Source organism: Nilaparvata lugens, chromosome 5 (assembly GCF_014356525.2).
Source record: "Nilaparvata lugens isolate BPH chromosome 5, ASM1435652v1, whole genome shotgun sequence".
Classification (NCBI taxonomy): Eukaryota; Metazoa; Arthropoda; class Insecta; order Hemiptera; family Delphacidae; genus Nilaparvata; species Nilaparvata lugens.
In genome coordinates, this window is record NC_052508.1 from 15,356,654 (window position 1) to 15,380,212 (window position 23,559).

Genomic DNA, 23,559 nt, shown 5'->3' on the forward strand with positions numbered 1-23,559 from the left:
AGATAAATGGTTTATTTAAATCGGGATATATATATAAATTTAAAATAATAGTTTCAAAATAAAGTTTTATTGAGAACAGATGTAGAATGTGAATTCTAAACTTGTAAGTTATAATTTTTTGGTGACGTGTCTGTAAAATCTATACTGAACAAGGCGTTGGCTTTGTGACTTGCAACTTAGGTTTTTCCTGTTCAGCCCTCTCTAAAAATATGGCTGGCTATGTTTGTGTTGTAAAATTTTGCTCTGAATCATTTTCGTTTATTAATGTTTTAAATTGAGTTTTATACAAATTTTTGTGTTCTATTTTGTTAAGATATAGTTAATTTGTGTCTTCAAGCCAATAGCCACTGTTTTTCAACTGTAAACTAGATAAGTATTTTAGTTCGTAGTTACTCTAAAAATAATTAGGCTTAAGATATAGTTCTTTGTGTATTTGTGTAAATTCATCTGAAGATTATAAGTTCATTTGCTCTGAAAACTGGATTTCTCATTCATAGGCAGTAGATCCATTCATAATTTATCAAGAATCTATTACATTGGAGCCGACAACTATCCTTAGGTTAACAGGTGTGAAATGCTATTCCAACCGATTTAAGGAAAAATTGGTAGCACGGCAAATGTTACCCCTGTGGTGGGACCGAATTACAAGATAAATATGTTCCAAATGGTACACCATGAAATCCCTGGTTATAGAAATTATTAGTGGATAGATATCTTGATAGGTTATGAATGGTTTGTTGCTGAGTGGGAAGTCGGTTCAAGAGAGATCAAGTTTTAATGAATCAGTGCATATTACAAAATGGCAAACATTAAAAATGATCTGAATCTTATAGAGTTCTTAACACAAAAGTTTGATAGACAAGATGCTAGATTTGATGAGTTAAATGCCAGATTTGATGAGTTAAATGCTAAATTTGATAAGCAAAATGCTAAGTTAGACCAAATGTTTAAAAATCAAAATGCTAGGTTTGATGATATGAAGCAAGAATTTGCTGAAACATTGAGTGATAATCATGAAGATGAAAACAAATTGAAGCAGGATGATAGTAGTGTTAAGTTACAAGATCAACTCATTCAAGTTTCTGACAATGTAGGCCTAGTTACTGTTGTTGAAAAAGTCAACCCTAATGAGATAGTAAAATTGAGTAAAGAAGTAGGTAGGGAGTTGTCTTCACTGAAAGTCAACTATCATGAAAGTGATATTGCTACATTGAAGGTTAGGAAAACTATTAACAAAGTGATTACATGAGACAGGTTTCTGTAGAGGTTAGGAAAAATGTAAACAAAATGAATCTTGCTTTGAGTCAAGTTGATGAGTTCAACTTTCAACTGAAAATTGAAAAGGTGTATGCAATGCATTCTCAAGTGAACATGACGAACTTTTGTAGGCAAAACTGCTTGGTTGAAACTAATGAACCCATGAATAAAATCATGCTATTGAAGAAAACAAAACGCAAAGTCACCATTGATGTGTTAGTATTCAAAGGTTGTTTCAAGTTGCTTATTTACAAGATGATGACAGTGAGTCACATGATGAAAGGGTATTCCCCAACACACAATGATTAGGAATCCTGTGTTATGCCGGGATTCAGAATAGCATAATCGCTACACAGTGTATGGTAAGAGTCCATAATTGTGTCTTTTTTCTTTCCTGTAGCCTATTTTTCTTGGCCCTTAATCTTTTCAAATTTCGATTCTTTCCTGTCTTTGTGTAATGTTCAGTAAAATTCTTCTATGATGCATATCTTAACCAATCTTGTCCATAGTCATTTAAATTTGTATTTTTTCTGAAATAATAATTTTGGAAGTTAAAATAGTAGCTTATTTTCCTAATCTTTAAATTGTTGATAAAACTTAACTTTTCCAAAATCTATCCATTGTTGTGTAAAGAATTGTGTGCTTGTGACATATTTTTTCATCATGTATCACTTATTTTGAAATGTGTGTTGTTTTAGGGAACTTATTACCCATAATTAATCTTTCTCTTCTTTGTATTGTTTTAGGGAATTTATTTACCCAGTTTTCTATTTCTCTTTTTTGTATTTTTTAGGGAACTTATTTACCCATTATTCATCTTGATCATCTTTGTATTATAATCTTGAAATGTTTGTACTTATTATACAGTCTTTAAATTTTAAAAAAATAAATGGTTCAATTTAAAACGTTTTGTTATATTATTAATTGAAATAAGTTTTTGTGATTGATATCTTTTTCAAAATTTTTAAATTTGTTCTATAAATTTTGATATGATTGATTATCGTTTGAAATGGATGCTGGAGTGTATGTAGAATTTTTAGTGGGGTTTGTTGATTAGAATTTTGCTGGTATGTGATTGTTTTTGAGATGGAAACCCATTATTGCCTAAAGAAGGAATAACAGAGGTTATGACTTAGAGAGGCAGTAATGAGATAATATTTTTTGTGTTGATTACTTATGTTGATTGCCATAGATGCAAAAATGATGATTAATAATGTTGATTGCCATAGATGCAAAATAATAATGATGATATTGATTGCCTTTGAAGCAAAATATTATTGATGTTTTGAATGATTTCTTGTTTAATGATTGATAGTAAAGTTTTGTCATGAAATGTAGCTTGTGTTCAGAACATTGAAAAGTCGAAATAAACTATAGTATCCAACAAACGATGATTAATAATATTAAATAATTTGCTTTTTATACAATTTTTGAACAAAAAGTTAAAACTAAATAATTTTGAAACCCTGAATGATAAATCATAAATGTGAAATGAACTTGCTATAAATGAAATGTTATACTAAATGATAATGAAATGCAGATATATTATGAAATGATTGTGAATAGAAGACCAATTGTCTGAAATTATTGAAATATATATTGAAATTAATTTTTGTTGTGATGATCTGATGTTTTTTATAATTTTGATAATGATACAGGGTGTTATGAAATTCTATTTCTATTTTGAACAATGGATAAATGGAAATGAAATTATTATTTTTATATTGAAATCTCCATATTTCACAATTTATGTATTACTGACTGTGTAATAAGATGTTAACAAATTTCAATTTTATATATATACTTAAAAATAATTTTCATGTGTATTAGATAGTATTGATAGCCTAATCAAGATTTTCTTCTTAGTTTATAAGCATTTTAAGATAACAGGTACAGCACAGACATTAACATTGAAATAGTTATCATGTGAATCTCGAAATCAGCAACAAGTGAACGCCATGAAGAGTGTTAAGAACATTTGGGTGATTTTCGAACTAGTGTGACATAACTACGCCAATATCTACGCCAATAACTACGCCAAAATCTACGCTGATGCCTACACTAATAACTACGCCAATGTCAACGCCAATAACTACGCCAATATCTACGCCAATAACTACGCCGATGCCTGTGCTGATGCCAATGCCAAAATCTATGCCAATGCCAAAATCAACGCCGATGCCACCGCCAATATCTACGCCGATGCCTGCGCCAATGTCAATGCCTGCGCCAATGCCAATGTCTACACCAATAACTACGCCAATGCCAATGTCTGCGCCAATGCTGATGCCAACGCCAAAATCTACGCCAATGCCTGCGCCAACGCTGATGCCTACGCCAATGCCAATGCCAAAATCTGCGCCAATGCTGATGCCAAAGCCAATAACTATGCCAATGTCAACACCAATAGCTACGCCAATGCCTGCGCCAATGCTAATGCCACCGCCAATATCTACGCCGATGCCTGCGCCAATGTCAATGCCTGCGCCAATGCCAATGCCAATATCAACGCCGATGCCAATGCCGACACCAAAGCATACGCCAATAGCAATGCCAACACTTATTGCTGACTTTGTATCTCAAACTTCAACACTACTACATTACCTGGAGGTAATTGCCATCCATGTTCACATTCGCAACTTTGAATTCAGAATAACAGTCACAGTATCATGAAAGAATTGATTCAAAAAATCCTCTCCTAAATTATTCCTGTATGCAGAACTCTAAACCTTGAAAGCTGAAAATATCAAAAAACCAAACCTTACCTAAATTAATCCTCACCTAAATTAATCCTGTATGCAGCGTCTACCTCTTTCCCAAAAAACGAATTACATTGTCATTTCAAGCCTGAAATGTACATTGTATAATTACAAATATGATACAAAATTAACGTGACTCTGTATCGAGTTTGGTATGCAGCCGTCTACTACGAGCATGAGGCAATGCTAACTGAGATGTCACCTGTATCGAGTTTGATATGCATCAGTCGACTACAAGTATCAGCCCAACACTACGTGCATCCAGATCAGCCCAACACTACGTGCATCCAGATCAGCCCAACACTAACGTCATCACATTGGAGTCACACTTAACTGAAAATCATACTGAGTGCCTTAACGGACTGCTTTCCAAAATGTGCATCAATAAAATCAACCGCGTCAATAGTGAAAGAAATGAACATTTTTTGATTTATTGAAATTTTATGTGAAAATTAAATGTAACAATTCATCAATTCATTTAAAAAAAAATATATATATATATATATATATATATATATATATATATATATATATATATAAATAATAATAATAAATTTTTTTCATTCAACATACTAATTTTTTTTATGCAATAAAAATTAAATTTTTCTATCTATTAAATTTATGTGCCATTTCAAAAAACTATTCTTTACATATTAAACTTTCTGTTGAGATATTTTTCTTTAAATTATAAAGCTAAATCAAAAGTAATATTGATATTCTATATTTTGAGATATTGTTTGGAAACATATAACAAACGCTATTGATGAATTTTTATAATAATTTTCAATATTATTGGATGACATGTAATGTTTTTCTAGAAAAAATTGTTACTGTTCTCAAATTTAAATTTCAACAATTTTCATTAGGGTCAATGTAATTTTTTCTTTAAATTTTCAAACAGTAAAATTTTTTATGTCAAGAGGGGGGTATTTGTAATATTACATTTTTTCTCACATTTGAATCGAATCTTCAATTCGAGATCTATGAAACTTTATAGTAAATATCAGAGTTATCTATAGACGGACAAACTTTTTGACGGAGAATTTATTATCGTAAATGTTTGTTGCATTGTTCCATGGTGTCACCGAGGCAGGGTTAACAAAATTACTAGATAAATGGTTTATTTAAATCGGGATATATATATAAATTTAAAATAATAGTTTCAAAATAAAGTTTTATTGAGAACAGATGTAGAATGTGAATTCTAAACTTGTAAGTTATAATTTTTTGGTGACGTGTCTGTAAAATCTATACTGAACAAGGCGTTGGCTTTGTGACTTGCAACTTAGGTTTTTCCTGTTCAGCCCTCTCTAAAAATATGGCTGGCTATGTTTGTGTTGTAAAATTTTGCTCTGAATCATTTTCGTTTATTAATGTTTTAAATTGAGTTTTATACAAATTTTTGTGTTCTATTTTGTTAAGATATAGTTAATTTGTGTCTTCAAGCCAATAGCCACTGTTTTTCAACTGTAAACTAGATAAGTATTTTAGTTCGTAGTTACTCTAAAAATAATTAGGCTTAAGATATAGTTCTTTGTGTATTTGTGTAAATTCATCTGAAGATTATAAGTTCATTTGCTCTGAAAACTGGATTTCTCATTCATAGGCAGTAGATCCATTCATAATTTATCAAGAATCTATTACATTGGAGCCGACAACTATCCTTAGGTTAACAGGTGTGAAATGCTATTCCAACCGATTTAAGGAAAAATTGGTAGCACGTCAGCTTGTTATTTATTATTTAACTCTCTATAGTGATAACCATAATTATTGGAAGCAACAGATAAACATGAAAAACATTTTCAATATGGAAAAAGTCCGTTACGTACTTGAATAATTATTTTCCTTAAACTATCGTGCAGCATCTCACTAGAGAGTCTTATATGTTGTGTAATCTATGTGTCAAGATCTTTATAATATTAATCTATTTTGGTTCCAAGATACAACTATGTTAAACAAATTTGTAATTAGCTTACCGTAATCTGAAAACGAACAAAACAAAATAATTCCATTCTTCTCTTGTTTACAGTAAAAAGTGTCATAACGTTTGTTTTCAATTATATGTTTCAATCGATTGTATATTTTTGTTTCAGATTAAAACGTTCAAAGATTATGTTGATCTATATACGAAGGATAAATTAGATGATGATGAGAATCCTCTGAAGATAGTCCACGAGAGATTTGGCGCCCGCTGGGAAGTAGCCGTCACATTATCCGACCAAGGATTCCAGCAGATCTCCTTCGTGAATAGCATAGCCACAACAAAGGTGCACTATTTTATTCATTGTTTTCATGTCATGTACCACAATGTGAAATGTAAAGCTGCGTACACATATTCGCGCTTCCGACCCGCACCGAGCACGCTCCTCCCTCGTACCGCCCTCGTACCACCATCGAACCACAGTCGCTCCTCCCACGCACCCATCATGAACGTTACGGAAGATGTAGATCTTCTCGCGTTCCCCGGTCGAACCACTCTTGGACCCCGGTCGATCATCAATCGCTCTGCTGGAGTGACGTTCGGTTGCGGAGCAGAGCGACAGTCTGTACGCACCTTAATAATCTGTTCAAATGATAAAGTTGAGGACATATGGATGAAATCGTATGCCAAGTACATGATATAAATATCTAATACTTGAAGAAGAAAGTCAAAAACTTGGAATAACATCAAAGGAAAAGCTATAAGAATGTTTTATTCATATCACAAAAATACATATTTGAGGACACCAGGGGTCAAATCCCATTATTGCCCCATAACAGACATAAACAAAGAAATTTAAAAATTATAAAAACTATGAAGATAACTACCAAAAAATATGAATAAAGAAATTAATTAAGAATAGATTGATAAAGAAGCGAACAAAACAAAATTCTGTTAAAATAGGAATTTAATCACAAAAAATCAGCTGGAATCTTGTGTATATTAATATGCTTGATTGTGTTGAGAGTAAGGATAAGGATGTAAGAATTGCTTTAGGTAAATTTGCTATAATTTACTATTTAAATATTCATTGGTATGTAAATAGTTGGAAGTTTTTCCGTTCATGTCAGTTTACTTGCGGTAAAAATGAACTTTAATCGGCTCTGCTCAAAAAATTGGCATGGTCTATTTTCATCAAATTTATTATTCTTTACACTTTTTTAACAAAAAGCACATTATTAAAATGATTGGGAGAGAAAAATAATTGAGGTTACCTAGCCATTTCTCGTGAATTCAGATAAGCTTACATTGTCCAAAATGTATGTCTTATAGGTATTTTTTCAATCTTTGCGACGGAATAAATTAACACTCATCTTAGGGCGTGATCACATTGAATGCGTATATGTGCAAGTGCATGTCGGCATGAGCCAAAAAACAAAATCTGGAAAGAGCCATATTAACACGTTTTGCAGCTGCTTACATTGAACGCAGCCAGTAAGTGAATACGTCCAGTGTGAGTGTTCCTATTGCTCTCTCCAGATTTTGTTTCTCATCTGCGCGCTTGGTCATGCTTAACCAAGCTTGCACTTGCACATATACACATCCAATGTGATCACACCCGTAGGGCTATTTATTTATTTATCATTCACAATCAACTTGAAGGACAAAGAAACAGACTACAGTCCAAAACTTCTTTTTATCCTAATTTCATAAAATAAATTGTCCAAATCAAGGTTATGTGCGACTTTCCAATTCTTCACTAATTACACTTTACTTACATTTTTACTTGTTTTAGACACATGAATAGATTGTTTACGTTGTTTGATTGTTACAGGGTGGCCGCCACGTGGACTATGTAGTGAACATGATCGTTAAGAACATAGTGGCGACAATGAAGAAGAAAAACAGGGGCGGCATGGACATGAAGCCGTTCCAGATCAAGAACCATCTGTGGGTGTTCATCAACTGCCTCATCGTCAACCCGACGTTCGACTCTCAAACTAAAGAGAACATGACGTCACAGGAGAAGAACTTCGGCTCCAAGTGTGTGCTCACCGACAAGTTCATTGCGGGCGTGCTTAAATGTGGCATTGTCGAAACGCTACTGGTCTGGGCCAAAACCAAGGAGCAGGAGAAACTGCAGAAGGCGTCGGGCAAGAAGCAGACGCGGCTGAAGGGCATTCCGAAGCTGGAGGATGCCAACGACGCCGGCAAGAAGGACTCTGTCCACTGCACGCTGATCCTGACCGAGGGAGATTCGGCCAAGACGCTGGCTGTGTCCGGGCTGGGCGTTATCGGCCGTGATCGCTACGGCGTCTTTCCGCTCAGGGGTAAAGTGCTCAACGTCAGAGAGGCCAGTCACAAGCAGGTCAGTTGCTATTTATGTCAATTTCTCTCAACTTCAAAATTAGTTCTATACTGTAGTAAAACAAGTAGATACGTATGGCTTTTGTTGGTGGGGACTCCCTTGCGGGAAGGTCACACCGCCTCAATATATAATTTATTCATTTTTTTTATTCATAGAAAAAAATACAATTCAGGTAAAAGTAACAGGCATTCTCCCAAAACTGTTTTTAACCTTTATTTGGAATACACAGTCTAGAGGTTATGTAAAAATGATAACTTAATTCATACACTATTTTGAGTCCAAAAAATGTATCTATTAAAGATTTATGTATTTCAAAATACAAATCCAAACAAAAATCTTCCTTCACAATCGGCAAAAATATTAAAAATTTCACTTCAATCCACAATATTATACTCATGTAAACATCTAAACATTTAAGCCGTCAGTGGGCCTTACGACAGTCATACTTCAGCCGGGACCGACCGTTTAACGTGCCCATCCGATAACACGGGAGTGATCTGGTTAAAAAACTTTTGGTAAAGAGAGGGTTTGAACCCGGGATCTCTTTGCTGGTTTATATAGTTGGATTCACGTTAAGTCCGCACCTGATCAACATTGTTTTAATATCCTTGTCTATCATCAGACAAAGTATGTATCCTTTTCTAGCTTTTCTAACATATTTTGTTTTAATTTTCATTTTTGCAGATTTTAGAAAATGCTGAAATCAACGCAATAATAAAAATTACTGGTTTGCAACACAAGAAGAAGTATGAAACTTTTGAAGACATGAAAACGTTGAGATATGGAAAAATAATGATCATGACTGATCAGGATCAGGTGAGCTTTATCAAAACTAGTTTTTTACTGATTATTTGCAGCTTTGCTTATTGCAATATCAATGAGAAATCAATTTTGTAATTCAGAACTGCACATGAGTAATACTATTTTATTCCAGTAATTTCACGGTGGAGATGATATTCTTAGTTTTCCATTTGTAACTTATGAATATGAGGTATTTTTCATTTATTTTTAGAGGGTCACTTCATAGCTTTACTGTATAGAATCACTAGTACCTTTTTATTTTCTGTGATGTTACGACCGGTTTCGGTTTTTCATTACATCATCCTTTGCTAATAATGATTTTGTACACTTTATAATATGTTATGAATACCCAAAACCGGTAGTGTCATCAAATACAATAAAAGGGTATTTGTGATTATAAGAATGTGCAGTAATATGTTTCAAATACGTATATAGGCCGTTTGTATATTCTGAGATTAGACTTTGATCGTCGATAATTTAAAAAATTTGATTGTTTCGAGATCAATTTTCGAACGACGTTCATACTCCCACGATTGCCAACTTACTATATTCTCAAAATTGCTTAACTTACTCCTTTTTGAAGGAGTACTAAAGAAACTTATGAAAACAATTTTTATATTAAATATAATAATTTTTAAAAAATCTCCGGATCCTAGATTTTCTAGAAATCCTAGTTCTCGATTTATTGTCATATCTAATTAATGTTCATTCCTTATTCCAGGACGGTTCTCACATTAAAGGTTTGCTAATCAACTTCCTGCATTTCTATTGGCCGTCTCTGCTGAAAATGAATTTCATCGAACAGTTCATCACCCCGTTGATAAAAGCGACAAAGAAGCAGAATGTTCTCTCGTTCTTTTCGATTCCCGAATTTGAGGAGTGGAAGCGAGGAACGGATGACTGGCACACCTACAAGATCAAATACTACAAAGGTGATCTATTCGACAAATAATGTAATTTCATTAATTTAATCGTGAAACGAATATATTTTCTTTATTAAAGTCAAGACACATTGTATCAAACTTTGAAATAAAGTGTCTCAACTTCAACAGAGTCTTTATCGTGTGTTTCGCCATGGAAAACATTAATCTATTTCCATGTAATTTTATATATTCTTAATAAAAATTACTTCACAATGAATACCGCTGTCTCATAAGCTGTGATCAATAATTGTCTACAAATATTTACAGACAATATCATAATATTGACTATAGATATATTCAGAGGTTTCTAACCTCTACAACATTTGACTGTTAATAACGTTGCATCAAAGTAGTATTTAATCCATTAACATCAATCATAATTTAATCTAAAATTGTAAAATCCATCAATAACTATTAGTATAACTTTTAGTAAGACTACTTCATCAATTACATAAAATATTAGATAGTAGTTTACAATTGCATACAATAGTTAGTTACAATAAACATTTCTTATAATGTGTCCTCTATATGTTCAATGTTTTCTGTGTGGAAATTGACCTACTCCACTATGGCGTACAATGTTCTAGAGTAGGTTATGATTTTTTGTGCGGATTAGTAATTAGTTGATGTTTAGTAAGTCCAAAGTATATTAGTATTATACCAAAGTGATCAATTCTTCTATATTAACTGTTCAATTTATAATTCAATTTATATTTGTGTTCCAGGTTTGGGAACCTCCGATTCAAAGGAGGCTAAAGAATATTTCTCGAACATGGAAAGGCACAAAATCAAATTCAAGTACACTGGAGAGGAATGTGACAAAGCTATTCAGATGGTAAATTAATCAAATCAAAAAATCTTAATTTATATTTTTAGCGTCTTCTGATAGAGATATTGTTGTTCAAAAAGTAATTATTGGAATAATTTTGGAAGGTTTCTATCACGTCTAACTACTTCTAAATTATTTTTCCATTTCTGAATAGTTTTTTCAAATAAATTATATATTAACATACTTTTTTTAATTATATGGTTAAGTGTATTATGTTAATTTTATAAAGATTATCTGTAAATTGATTGTCATCAATGTTGAAGCTTACTTTTGAAATTAATATATAATTAATTTACTGATTGTTTTGAGTGAGAACCAAGGAACTTAGAATACATGTATACATTTAGTGAGAACTATCTTTTTTTCAATCGTTCCATTCTAGTACAAAAACTATAAAAAAATCATTCAAATCATATCTAAAACCAGTGTTCAATGGTTTTCAACCAATACCTGAGTGTGTTTGTTTCCACCGCACAAATCTCTCAGTAAATTCAATTTTTTAATGGTTTTTTAGTTTTTGTATTCCAGTTTTATTGTTTATTTAATCGTTGTAAATTCTGAATTTGACTTGAAAATGTTATTATTTATTCATCTATACATTGACAGATACAATATCATTCTCAACTATGAATGATTGGGAAAGGAACAACAGGCTTAAAGCCCAAAACTGTTCCTTTCCCAAAATTGTCCAAAAATAGGTTATGTTTATCACTTCATAAGTTTTGTGCAATTTCGAGTTCAAAATATATTCAACAAGGAATTTAGAATTCTTGATGATAACATTATAAAGCACAAGCTGTCTAAATTCAAGTAGTTTTTTTTTGGACTGATAATTGGATGGCTTTATGCATGAAGGAACCAAGCACCATTTTTGGCTAAAAATACTTTTAAATGTATTGTATAGTCAATAAAGACTATATCAATAAACGTGAAATAATCTAATTTATGACGTAGCATTCATTTCCAACTGTTTATTTTTAATTAGAATTGAGGACCCATCATAAACTTTGAAGTCAATTTACTCAGTTTGGGTTACATGGCGCTTGGTTCCTTTATGGACAAAGCCGTCCAATTGTGGAAAGTGATTTGACCGTATTTGTATTAATACAAATTCGCGAGAGGATATACATGTTTTATTCAAGGGTTCGCCTGTTCTTCTCCCAATATCATGTCAATGATACTGTAGGTGATGCATAAATGAATGAATGATTTCTGTTTGCAGGCGTTCAGTAAGAAACAAGTGGAAGCGAGAAAAGAATGGCTGACCAACTGGATGGTGGAAAGCAAACGCCGACAAGAACTCGGTTTGCCCGAAGAGTATCTGTACGGCAAAGATACGAAGGTCATCACCTACAAAGAGTTCATCAACAAGGAGCTCATCCTCTTCAGTCACATGGACATTGAACGGTCCATTCCCAGTGCTGTCGATGGCCTCAAACCTGGCTCAAGAAAGGTAGCTACACATTGGGCCATATGAATAAAACCAGAGCAAATGCTCATGAGCATGGAGCATAAGGTTTTGTTCATGAGCATTAGGTAGAAGCATAAGCATTTGCTCATTTTTATATGAATAAGCTTTACATTATATTCTTACCTTATCCTCCTGAACTCTGGATCAAATATATTTTTAAGATTTTTCATCAGCTGATTCGCCTTTGTGGCCTTACTTTGTTTTTATAGCTCACTTAAGCGCTAAATATGCAAGTATAGACACCGCTTGTGTTTGGTCGTCTGCTCTGTTCTATCCGTAGACCAGTTATAGAATAGACACGCCCCATTGTATATTCATACTGAAATTCGATGAAGCCAACATCTGCTGCCATATCGCCCCATCGTGACGTCAGCATCGGATAGAAAACTTTTCTGTAGAGTTTGTTTACATTGTAGTTTAGACAAGTTTAGTCACAATACTTCACATTGTTGCTTATGACGCAACTCACACTGATAAGGGTGGGCACACACCAGTTAGTCAAGACAGTACTAATCACGATTAGTCACAGAACTTCAGATAGTTGCTTATGAAGCAACATACACCGATTAGTCATTGCAATTAGACATGTATTCATAAGCAACTGTGTGAAGTATTGTGACTAAACGTGTCTTGACTAACTGGTGTGTGCCTAGCCTCAGCCAAGTTTAGTCACAATACTTCACATTGTTGCTTATGACGCAACTCACACTGATTAGTCATTGCAATAAGACATGTCTTCATAAGCAACAATATGAAGTATTGTGACTGAACGTCTCTGATCATGTCTTGTCTTGTCTTGTCTTGACTAACCGGTGTTCACCCAGCCTTAATCTACTTTTGTTCTGATTTTCAATATTAAGTTCTTTTTTTATAACATTTGTATCATACTTTTGATGTAAAAAGTAGTTTGTTTTGGAGTTAAGCTGTAAACCTCTTTGAGTTGTCTTATTTCCATGTAATGTATACTCAATAAATTTAATTTAATTTATTTAATTATAATTTATAATTTAAATAATTTATAATTTAAATAATTTATAATTTAAATAATTTATAATTTAAATAATTTAATTGCATCCCAAACATCCGAATAATCAGACTGAGGATAAGTCAAAAAAGAGCAGCCTAGGGGAGGTTCTCAACACATATCATAATAACATTGATAAAATACTGTATTGTAAAGACATGATACTGTAATTAAATAAATATATAAATAGTTCAAAACGAATTCTCAACTTGCAGTTCGTCAGGATAGCAAAATAGATGAGTAGCCTATATAAATGTTGTTGTTGTGTGTGTTTGCCAGGTGCTGTTCACATGCCTGAAGCGCAACGACAAGCGTGAGATCAAGGTGGCCCAGCTGGCCGGGTCGGTGGCCGAGCAGTCGGCCTACCACCACGGTGAGGTGTCACTGATGTCGACCATCATCAACCTGGCGCAAAACTACGTGGGCAGCAACAACATCAACCTGTTGCAGCCGCTCGGTCAGTTCGGCACGCGACTGCAGGGCGGCAAGGACGCCGCAAGTCCGCGTTACATCTTCACCATGCTCAATCCGCTCACGCGACTCATCTTCCACCCGGACGACGATCCGCTGCTCAAGTACCTCAAGGACGACAACCTCAGGGTCGAGCCGCAATGGTATGCAATGCTATAGTCAGCTCCAAATTATAATGCCAGTGTTTGATTAGCAATGGTATTGCTATCCTTGTCTTTATTCATTCATAAAATATGTACATTAACAAAAGGCAGAAGAGTAGGAGGAGGAGACGAATTAGAAGGAAAAGGAGGAGAAGAAGGAGTTTGAGGTGGTAGCCTAGAAAATAAGGAGTAGAAGAAAGTTATAGAAAACAGATTTCTTGAGAAGTAACAGAAGAATAGGGCTCCAAGAAGTAGATACGAAAATTAGGATGAAGAAAACTAATAGATGTGTCTAGCATTCAACAAAGCGGATATCGCGGTCTCTTTCTCGCTTTTGCTCTGTTGCCAGATCGTCTTTTAACAATGTAGAATTAATAATTAACAAAATATTTCATCTTAATTATTATGAAAATTCATTATGAAATTATTAAAAAAATAATTTCTTGCTTAATAAAATATAATTGATGATTTTAAACGAGAATGAACAGTTAATACTGCCACTAGTATACTGTCACTGCCTTCTAGTTGTTGAGAAGGTGATATTGTGGTTATTAACCATACTATAAAAGAGGTCAACGTTATAATGGCTGTGGAGAAAGATAGATTTTCCACCTGAGTGGGAAAAGGCTGAGAAGAAGAATAGTGTTTTTATAATGCATGATTCTGTTACGAATAAGTTCGTATTACCATAGAGAAACGATAGCATGAGTAGTTATCCCATGGTATAGGACGTTTATGTCGCAACTTTTACTGTTATCCCAAGCTGATAGTTCACATAGTTCTTTCCTATGCAGCTGTGTGACGCTGGTAGTCTCTCAAATTGTGCCGTTCATACACTATCACTCCAACAAAACGTGAAAATTGACAATAATCGACAGTAATCGGCTTGAGATAACAGTAAAAGTTGCGACATAAATTCCCTATACCATGGGATATCTACTTACGCTATTGTTTCTCTATGGTATTACATTGGATTTTGAAATGTGCCGCCAAAATCGCATCAATATGGCTACTCCATAAGAAACATGAACAGGTGTCTAGACCTCTTTCTATAGACCTTGATGCATGTAACTAGATAGTGGCGGGCTCTGGTGGCGAATAGTGTAGCACTATGTGAACTAATATTTGAATACATGCGTTACACTCAACATTCAACACTTTATAAATTGGTGTCTAATTTTGAATTGCAGGTATATGCCGGTGATACCGATGCTGCTAGTGAACGGCGCCGAAGGCATAGGTACTGGCTGGATGACGAAGATCCCGAACCACAATCCGCGCGAAATCGTTGCCAACATCAAGCGCATGATGCAGGGCGAGGAGCCGCTGCCGATGAAGCCGTGGTACAAGAACTTTCTGGGCGAAATCGATCCGCTCGGCTTGGAGAAGTTTGTGGTGAACGGCGAGGTGGGCATCATCAGCGACACTCGGCTTGAGATCACAGAGCTGCCGGTCGGCACCTGGACGCAGAACTACAAGGAGTCGGTGCTCGAGCCGATGCTGCATGGTGCCGACAAGACGCCAGCTTGTATCACGTGAGTTGGCCCTTGCATCCGATCACCAATTATCCATTGAAGTATACTAATTTGGTGGCTGATGAAACGCTTCATTTTATAGAGTGGATATTCATAATTAGCTGTTGCATGGCGCCGAAAAAGACTCAATCTTGTATCACGTGATCTATGATTACATTTATTTGGTGGCTGATGAGACGCCGTCTTGCATCACGTGAGTTGGTCCATGCATCGGATGATCAATTATCTATTAAAGTGTATTAATTTGGTGGCGTGGCTGATGAAACGCCTTATTTTATAGAGTGGATTGGGTTGTTGATATTCATGATTATCTGTTGCAAGGCGCCGAGAAAGACGCCATCTTGTATAATAGATTCACGTGATCCATGAATATATATATATATATTTGGGGCTAATGAGACGCTGTCTTTTATTATGTATGACCTTATTTTGTATAAATTTCAATTTTTGTCAAAAAAAAACTGAAAAATACAATACAAATAATGCAAACGAATACAAAACAATTCTTTAAATTCTGAAATATACTATTTATATCATTTATATATTTTTAGGAAAAATACAATACAAATAATGCAAACAAATACAAAACAATTCTTTAAATTCTGAAATATACCATTTATATTATTTATATATTTATTTAATTTGATCACTTTAACAGTCTTTCATTTCAAGTAATTAGCGTAGAATTTAGATCCAGTCCAAATCACTCCATATTTGCAGGATTTTTCATTAAGGATTAACTTAGTCATCTGACTACGACCCAATAGTTCAAATTAATGTACAACTGTCAAATTTGTTCTCATCTATCCTGTATATTTTGCCAAATTATCATGGAAAGTTATTGCGCCCAAAAACAAGTACAAATGATGAAAAGAAATTGTTCTATGCAGCCATTTTTCCTAGAGTTTCGCCCATTTAACGTTCGCAGAAATCGTCCAACCGAGATGACTATTCACAAAGTGAAAATAAATTCGAGGAAACTGATTGTTGATTATTCAAACAAAACACAATTTCGTGAAATTTACAAAAAAATCCTTCCAACCCTAAAACTAATGGAATAATAATGATGATGATAGTCTACATACAGATTTGTGATTGAATTTGAAATTTTAGAAAATCACAATTTCACACAATTATATTGTTTTTGACATTGTTGATATGCTGTGGGTTTAGATGGCCAAGTCTCAACTTGTTTTATCCAATCTATAATCTGTAGAACTGGAGAATATGTTTTGCGGTGATGCCAAAATCTCATTTTGGTCTAAATTGCATTTTACCTTAGCTAAAACTATATCTTGGCTTTGACTAAATTGTAGTTAAAACTTAGCTGACTATTTGTTGCGAGTATTTAGAATATTCTGCAAATGTATTATAATTATTTAACCATTGACAAATGTGTTTTCAGTGAATACAAGGAGTACAACACAGACGCCACAGTAAAGTTTGTCATCACAATGTCAGCTGATAAGCTCGCGCAAGCTGAAAATGAAGGCCTGCACAAGTTTTTCAAGCTGCAAACACTCATCAACATCACATCTATGGTTAGTTCTATTCGACTTGCATTCTTAGTTTTAAGCAAATTCGCATTCTTGCATTCTTAGCTCATGGTTTTATTCATAGTTCATAAACCAATATCACTTTTAAACCATCTTAGGCCCGGTTGCACAAACGCCTGTTGAATTTCAATCGTGATTAAACGCCACGAGAACCAATCAGAGAAGCCTTCTTTTCAAAAAAATCCATCTCTTATTTGTTCTCGTGGCATTTACTCATTTAAATTCGTGTGCTTTTAAGTTCAACAGGCTTTTGTTCAACCGCGCCATACTCTTCTAAAGACTAGTGAACTTGTCGTGTCTATAAAGATTTGATGGGATTTATCCTGTCTTCGAAAAATTAAGCCAGTTACATACACATCAATTTTTGGACGTTTTACATTTTGTCGTTCTTATGATATCTAGGCCTACAAGATTAAACGGAACTTGACAAACACATCATCTGTTTACCGAGATATGTTTGATCTAATCTAAAAATCGGTGTGTGTGTAACTAGACTTACAATCATTTTTTATAGAATCATTAGTTCCCTTTTATTTTTTGAAGATACATCCCGTTTCGGCCAACCGGACACTTGTTTAGAAGAAGACACCGGCCAAATTTGGACACGAAACCGGACGAGTTTTCCAAATAAATGAAGGAATACAGTACTAGTAATTCTATATGAAAACTATTTAGTAGGCCTAGCCCTGTAGAAATGAATAGAATAAATTACAAAAAATATGTTTAGTAAAATTTCTCATTTCATAATAATTTATTATGCCTGCATCAATTTTCAATGTATGCTGCCAATTAAATTTCTTACAGTACAGTTGATTATTGCTTAATCATAATTTAATCAATCATTGCTTACCACTCGACCAATGCTGACGGCTTTTAAGGCTGTGCAAAGGCTAAAAATTAACTTTCTACTCGTGATATTTTTCAAAGTTTTTTTGGATTTGTATATCATCAAGCTATCAAAATGGAAAAGTTTTCTCGGGAAATTTTTTTTTCGATCATTACTTTTTGAGATATGAGCGCCTGAAGTTTAATTTTTTGGGACGGAACATTTCAAATTCGGTAAGATATAAATCCATGAGATTTAGAGGATGGATTATTCATGGAATTGTTGATCTAGTAAAACAAAAATTTTCTGAAAATATCAATTTTTAAGATAAAAATTACTAAAAACAATCAAAAATAACTTTTAGTTGAGTTATTTTTAGTAAATTGAATAACTTTTTCAAAAATTGATATACAAATCGAAAAACTTTGAAAAACATCACGAGTAGAAAGTTTATTTTTAGCCTTTGCACAGCCTTAAAATTGGATCTCACCATTGATGATGAAATTTATAGATCGATTATCGATTTATAGATTTACAAAATCGTTCTTCATTTTATTTTCACAAATAGCATATCATTAAAATTATTATGAGAGAAGTGAAAAGGTAACCTTATTAAAATATAGTTCTTGATTGTAAAAGTTTTGGAATTTTGTATATGTTGTTATGTTTTCAGTGTGCGTTTGACAAAGACAACTGTTTGAAGAGATACACCTCGGCGATTGAAGTGCTGAAGGAATTTTTCCCCGCAAGGATGTTGTACTACGAGAAGAGGAAAGACAATATGGCCGGCACTCTCGAAGCCGAAACTAGAAAATTGTCCAACCAGGCAAGGTAATAATCGACTTTATATTTGAACTTTGATAATATATTAAATGTAACTTTTATTATATTGATAGTAATATTTTTATTTTATTTGATGACACGACTGGCTACGGGTATTCGTCCCACTATCCAAATAAATTATTATTTTGGAGTGTAACCTATACTCGTGATGCTACTTTGAATTGAAAAAAGAAATTTTGATAGTCAGATGATTTTGTTTTCCCGAAAATGAAATCGTTGTTCATTTTTGAATGAATGTGAAACTGAAATTAAGATGTAACATTACGTTACTGTAAAAAACGTAAACGTACATGAATATTGAGTTTTTTAAAGTCAACTTATTTAACAATGGTGTTGTAGTGTCATTATATTATTGGCATTGTTTGAGAAAAGACTCTAAAGTCTAGAACGCTGTTTGAAGTCTAGAACAAGTCAGGTTTGGGCAAAGGAATATTCTACACAATTTTTCTCAGTGATTGAATAAATAATTATTTGTTAAAAATTATGGAGCAATAAAGTTTGCATACAGGATGAGTAGCATACACAATTTATTTGAAATTGCAACAAACCGAAAATTCTAATGTTTTTTTACAACGAAGCAACAAGTAACCAACTGTGGATTAGCTACAAGACTCTTAGGGCCGGTTTCTGAGCTCGGGATTCAGCTGAGTTCTAGACTTTAAACAGCTGGAGTCAGAAAATTGGCTTTCCGAAACGGGGCGTAGTCGCAGTTTTTATGGTAATCTTTATTTTCTCATTTCTATGATTGGAAACGTTTTCCCTTGACGAAATTAAACATTCCTAAATATTTCAAATTAGCTGAAACTTTACACTATTTTCTCTTTATTTTATTTTGTGTTCAATTTTCTAGTTTATCGAAATTTAATTTAAACGTGACTTTGAATATGACTACGACTACGCCCCGTTTCAGAAACCCAATTTTCTGACTCCAGCTGTTTAAAGTCCAGACTTACCTAAATCCCGAGCTTAGAAATCGGCCTAAGAGTTAGCTAATCCACAGTTGGTTACTTGTTGCTTCATTGTAAAAAACATTGGAATTTTCGGTTTTTTGCAATTTCAAATAAATTATTGTGTATGCTACTAATCCTATATGCAAACTTCATTGCTCCATAATTTTTAACAAATAAATATTCGTTCAATCATTGAGAAAAATTGTGTAAAATATTCCCTTGCCCAAACTTGACTGTTGTAATTCATATGAATGTATTTTAACGATATTTATAAGGAACATATGAATAGGGTAGCGAATGGTTTTGTGGTTGCGTTGCTAAACTATCGATAATATAAGTTATGCGCCTGCTACTCTCGTTGTAAGGATGACCACTCTGAATACCGAACTCCTCTAAATATTCAAATTCATTTATTTTGTCATTAAATAATACAGATTGATGAAATATATATTCTAACTTACAAAATGGCACTACCAGCAATATCTTTTATTAACGTTAAAAATCACTTTCCAGTGGTTCGGAACTAACCTAAAGCTGTAGGTCCTTTCATCCGTCTCATTACCCACGCACAAGCCTAGAGCTCATGCGGGCATCGTCTTCAACCCCACCAAAAAAAACATAATTTAAATGCAGTTGAACATTTTTATCCGGTTTTTTGGTATTACATAATACTATTGTTGGTTTTAAGAAATTCGATTTATAATTTTTTAGTGTATGGTTTGTTTGTGATGAATGACTGTGGAGAAAGATAGGAGAACAGCTTTGCCGATTCTCCTCAATGTGGTTGATTGCAGGTTCATCTGTGAGAAGTGCGATGGCACACTGGTCATTGAGAACAAGAAGAAGAAGGATATGGTGGCCGAATTGATTCGCAGGAAATTCGACCCGGATCCAGTCAAAGAATGGAAGATGAAGAAAGACAGAGAAGCTGCTCTGGTAAATACAATATCTCTCTTCTAGACTAAGTTGGAAGCAATTCAATTTTTTTGCTCTTTAATTTTAAATTGCAACTTTTTGCAATTCAAATCGCTCTGGTAAATTCATTACTCACCCTACTCGAATAAATTTGCAATTTCAAATTTTAACTGTGGTTTCATTTGAGAAACGTACTATTATCTATTATTATTAATAGTTTGTAAGTAGGAGTCAACTTCCTTGTTTATTCTCTCAATTCCTAACACGGAAGTGATAATTGGTTCTTAGATTTTTGGCAATTACAGTTGTATTTTATACTACAAGTTATCGATATAGTATTTAACTTGATGAATCCACATTTGTTCTCAAAAACTAACGTAGTCCATATAGAATTGTACTTTTTGAAGTAGTCAATAGTCTGTAACTATGAGTATTTGTTATTTTCTGGAATTGAATATTATATAGATTTAAAAAAGGGACACTGTTCAGTTTATAACGTTTTCAATGTTCACTCCTCCATTTCCATATTACCTGAATTTCTAATTAATGGAAATTTTTAAAAAATGTGTTTTTTACCATGCTTCAATAGATGGATGATGATGTAAGTACTATTACCAATCTTCCTAATCAAGTATACATTTTACTGCAAGCCTTTTTTAACATCGTAGCTTGAAACAAGTAAAACGTTTCACAACTAATTTCAATTTTTTCTAGTAATTGTGTTTTTTATTCATTCATTGATATTCATATCTTATTGAATCAGCGTGGATTTTATCTATTGTGTTTTTTTTTTGTATGTTGTTATCGTATATCGTTGTCGTCTTACTGTTATTTCTTAACTCTTGGAGTTTCGTTTAATCTTATAATTTACTTTCTTAGTGTGATATGAAGAAGAGCATGATATATTCCCTCTTTTAATATATTCTCTAGTACATGCACTCCTTTATATTAGTTTTTGTTCAGGACTACAGCAAGTTTTACATATAAAGTATGAAAGCTTCTGTCCTTATCTTGTCATCATTTTCTTATATTTTATTCTTCCTTAATTTTTTTATTCACACTATTAATATAGTAACTGTAAAAACATGTTATTTTGTTGTAGATTTTAGGTAATGATTGCTATCACACGTACTTGCTTTAAATACAGAAAACTATCTTATATTCTGAATTTAAATTCATGAACAATATATTTAATCTGATTTTCCAATTACAACTGACATCTTCTCAATTTCAAATCTCATTTTCTCAAATTGAATTGATACCTTCTCAAATAAAATTCACTATTCTTAAAATCTTGGACAATCTATAATTCTATTCTTAGACAATATCATTGTCTCAAATTTAATTGAAACCTAAAATACAATTCACTATTCTTAATTGCATGTGATAACTTCTCAAATACCATTGACTGGTCTCATTTACAACTGAAATTTTCTCGAATACAAATGACTTTTCTCAATAATTGCCTTTGATACTTTCTCAAATGGAATTGTAAAAGGTGTACAACATCTATTGGGATCGTGAAAGCTAATTGTATTTATTGATAACCCCCTTTTTACTTTCCTTGCCCTCCCTACTACAACAGGTAAGGAAATTATTGCTTTCCATATAATTAAGGTTCCCTATTTTCATGTTTTCTATAAAGCCCGGTCCAGACGCTCTAGTTTAGCTTTAGTCTTTTGCTCAAGCAAAAGTCGGAGCATGTTGTAAGTCGTTGCGTCTGGACGGTAAAACGGATGGGTCTTCAAGCTTAAGTCGTCAAACTTGAAATATGTCGGCCGGAAATCTTTTTCCATCAAACCGTCCGTCTTCTGCCTATCCACCAAAACCTAAATCGCGTAAAAATGGAAATAAAGAAATTGTGATTTCAGATTGAGATTCAGCGCCCTCAAATTAATAAAATGCCTCGCGTGTACTTGAAAATAAGCAAGTTTTTTTAATCGATTGTATATAACGCCATTTAACCCTTTTTTTCTTTCTTGATTCTCATGATACTCTCAGAATTTGATGTTGATATTATGATTTACTATCATGATATATTAAGATGTACTATATTGTTGATAAGAATACTATCTACAAAATTTCAATCCATTTACAATCACTGTGCCTCGATATATGACATGTAAACAAAGCCATTTGGCGATTAACTGTAATATTTTTATCATTATGTTGTGAAATATAGCATTATCCAGTTTAATCAGCGAAAAAATACAATATAATATAACTCAATACAATATATACAATAATATAATATAATTATTACTCATCTACCGGATATATGTCAACCGTATACAATTCAGACTCAATGAACCATATCAAACAATATCAAAAATAGGAAAACGGATGCGTGTGGACGCAATTTTACATCCATCTTTTGCTTGAACCAAACGATCCGTCTTTTGCTTGAGCAAAAGACTGATGGTGAACTTGAGCGTCTGGACCGGGCTTAAGTTACGTTTCAAGGTTCCCTGAGTCAAAAAACATGATATTTTACTTCTAAATGAAAGTTTGCTAATTTTGTGTGTGTGTGTGTAGGAGGAGGCAGCAGCGGCTCCCGGCTTGTCGCAGACTGATGATGATGGTGGTGAAGGGGATGAAGAAGGGGAGGAGCGACAGAACACCCTGGACAGTAACTTCGACTACCTGCTCGGCATGGCAATGTGGAACCTCACCAAGGAGAAGAAGGATGCGCTCATTCAGAAGAAGGACGAGAAGCAGCAGGAGTACCGTATCCTGCTGGCAAAGACCCCGCAGGACCTGTGGGTGGCCGATCTCGATACGCTCATCGAAAAGGTACTCAAAGCAAACCATCTTCATTCCACAATATACCTCATATTCCTTTCACATAATCAGTTTCAGATTGCATCTTTTTACATACAAACAGTAATATTTTCACATCTATGTACTACTTTGCGGACAGACTTTTGCGCCACCTTTCAAACTGAAATCAAATCATCTTTATTCAAT

The 23,559-nt window shown here is 33.6% G+C and overlaps 1 protein-coding gene across 6 annotated transcripts in view; it reads left to right on the forward strand.

Annotated features, from left to right (window-relative positions):
* Nucleotides 1-23,559, forward strand: part of LOC111049600 (DNA topoisomerase 2-like) — a 54,319-nt gene that overhangs the window by 16,425 nt on the left and 14,335 nt on the right. For 3 of the 6 annotated variants that reach the window (XM_039427736.1, XM_039427734.1, XM_039427737.1), the window contains exons 6-18: nt 6,110-6,283; nt 7,772-8,305; nt 8,990-9,121; nt 9,828-10,038; nt 10,755-10,864; nt 12,081-12,311; nt 13,633-13,967; nt 15,158-15,502; nt 16,908-17,043; nt 18,558-18,715; nt 20,472-20,613; nt 21,182-21,193; nt 23,128-23,385. In XM_039427736.1, the coding sequence (XP_039283670.1) occupies nt 6,110-6,283; nt 7,772-8,305; nt 8,990-9,121; nt 9,828-10,038; nt 10,755-10,864; nt 12,081-12,311; nt 13,633-13,967; nt 15,158-15,502; nt 16,908-17,043; nt 18,558-18,715; nt 20,472-20,613; nt 21,182-21,193; nt 23,128-23,385 (2,778 nt within the window). The remainder of the gene's footprint in view (nt 1-6,109; nt 6,284-7,771; nt 8,306-8,989; nt 9,122-9,827; nt 10,039-10,754; nt 10,865-12,080; nt 12,312-13,632; nt 13,968-15,157; nt 15,503-16,907; nt 17,044-18,557; nt 18,716-20,471; nt 20,614-21,181; nt 21,194-23,127; nt 23,386-23,559) is intronic. The other 3 variants (XM_039427739.1, XM_039427735.1, XM_039427738.1) reach the window with 1 other exon arrangement.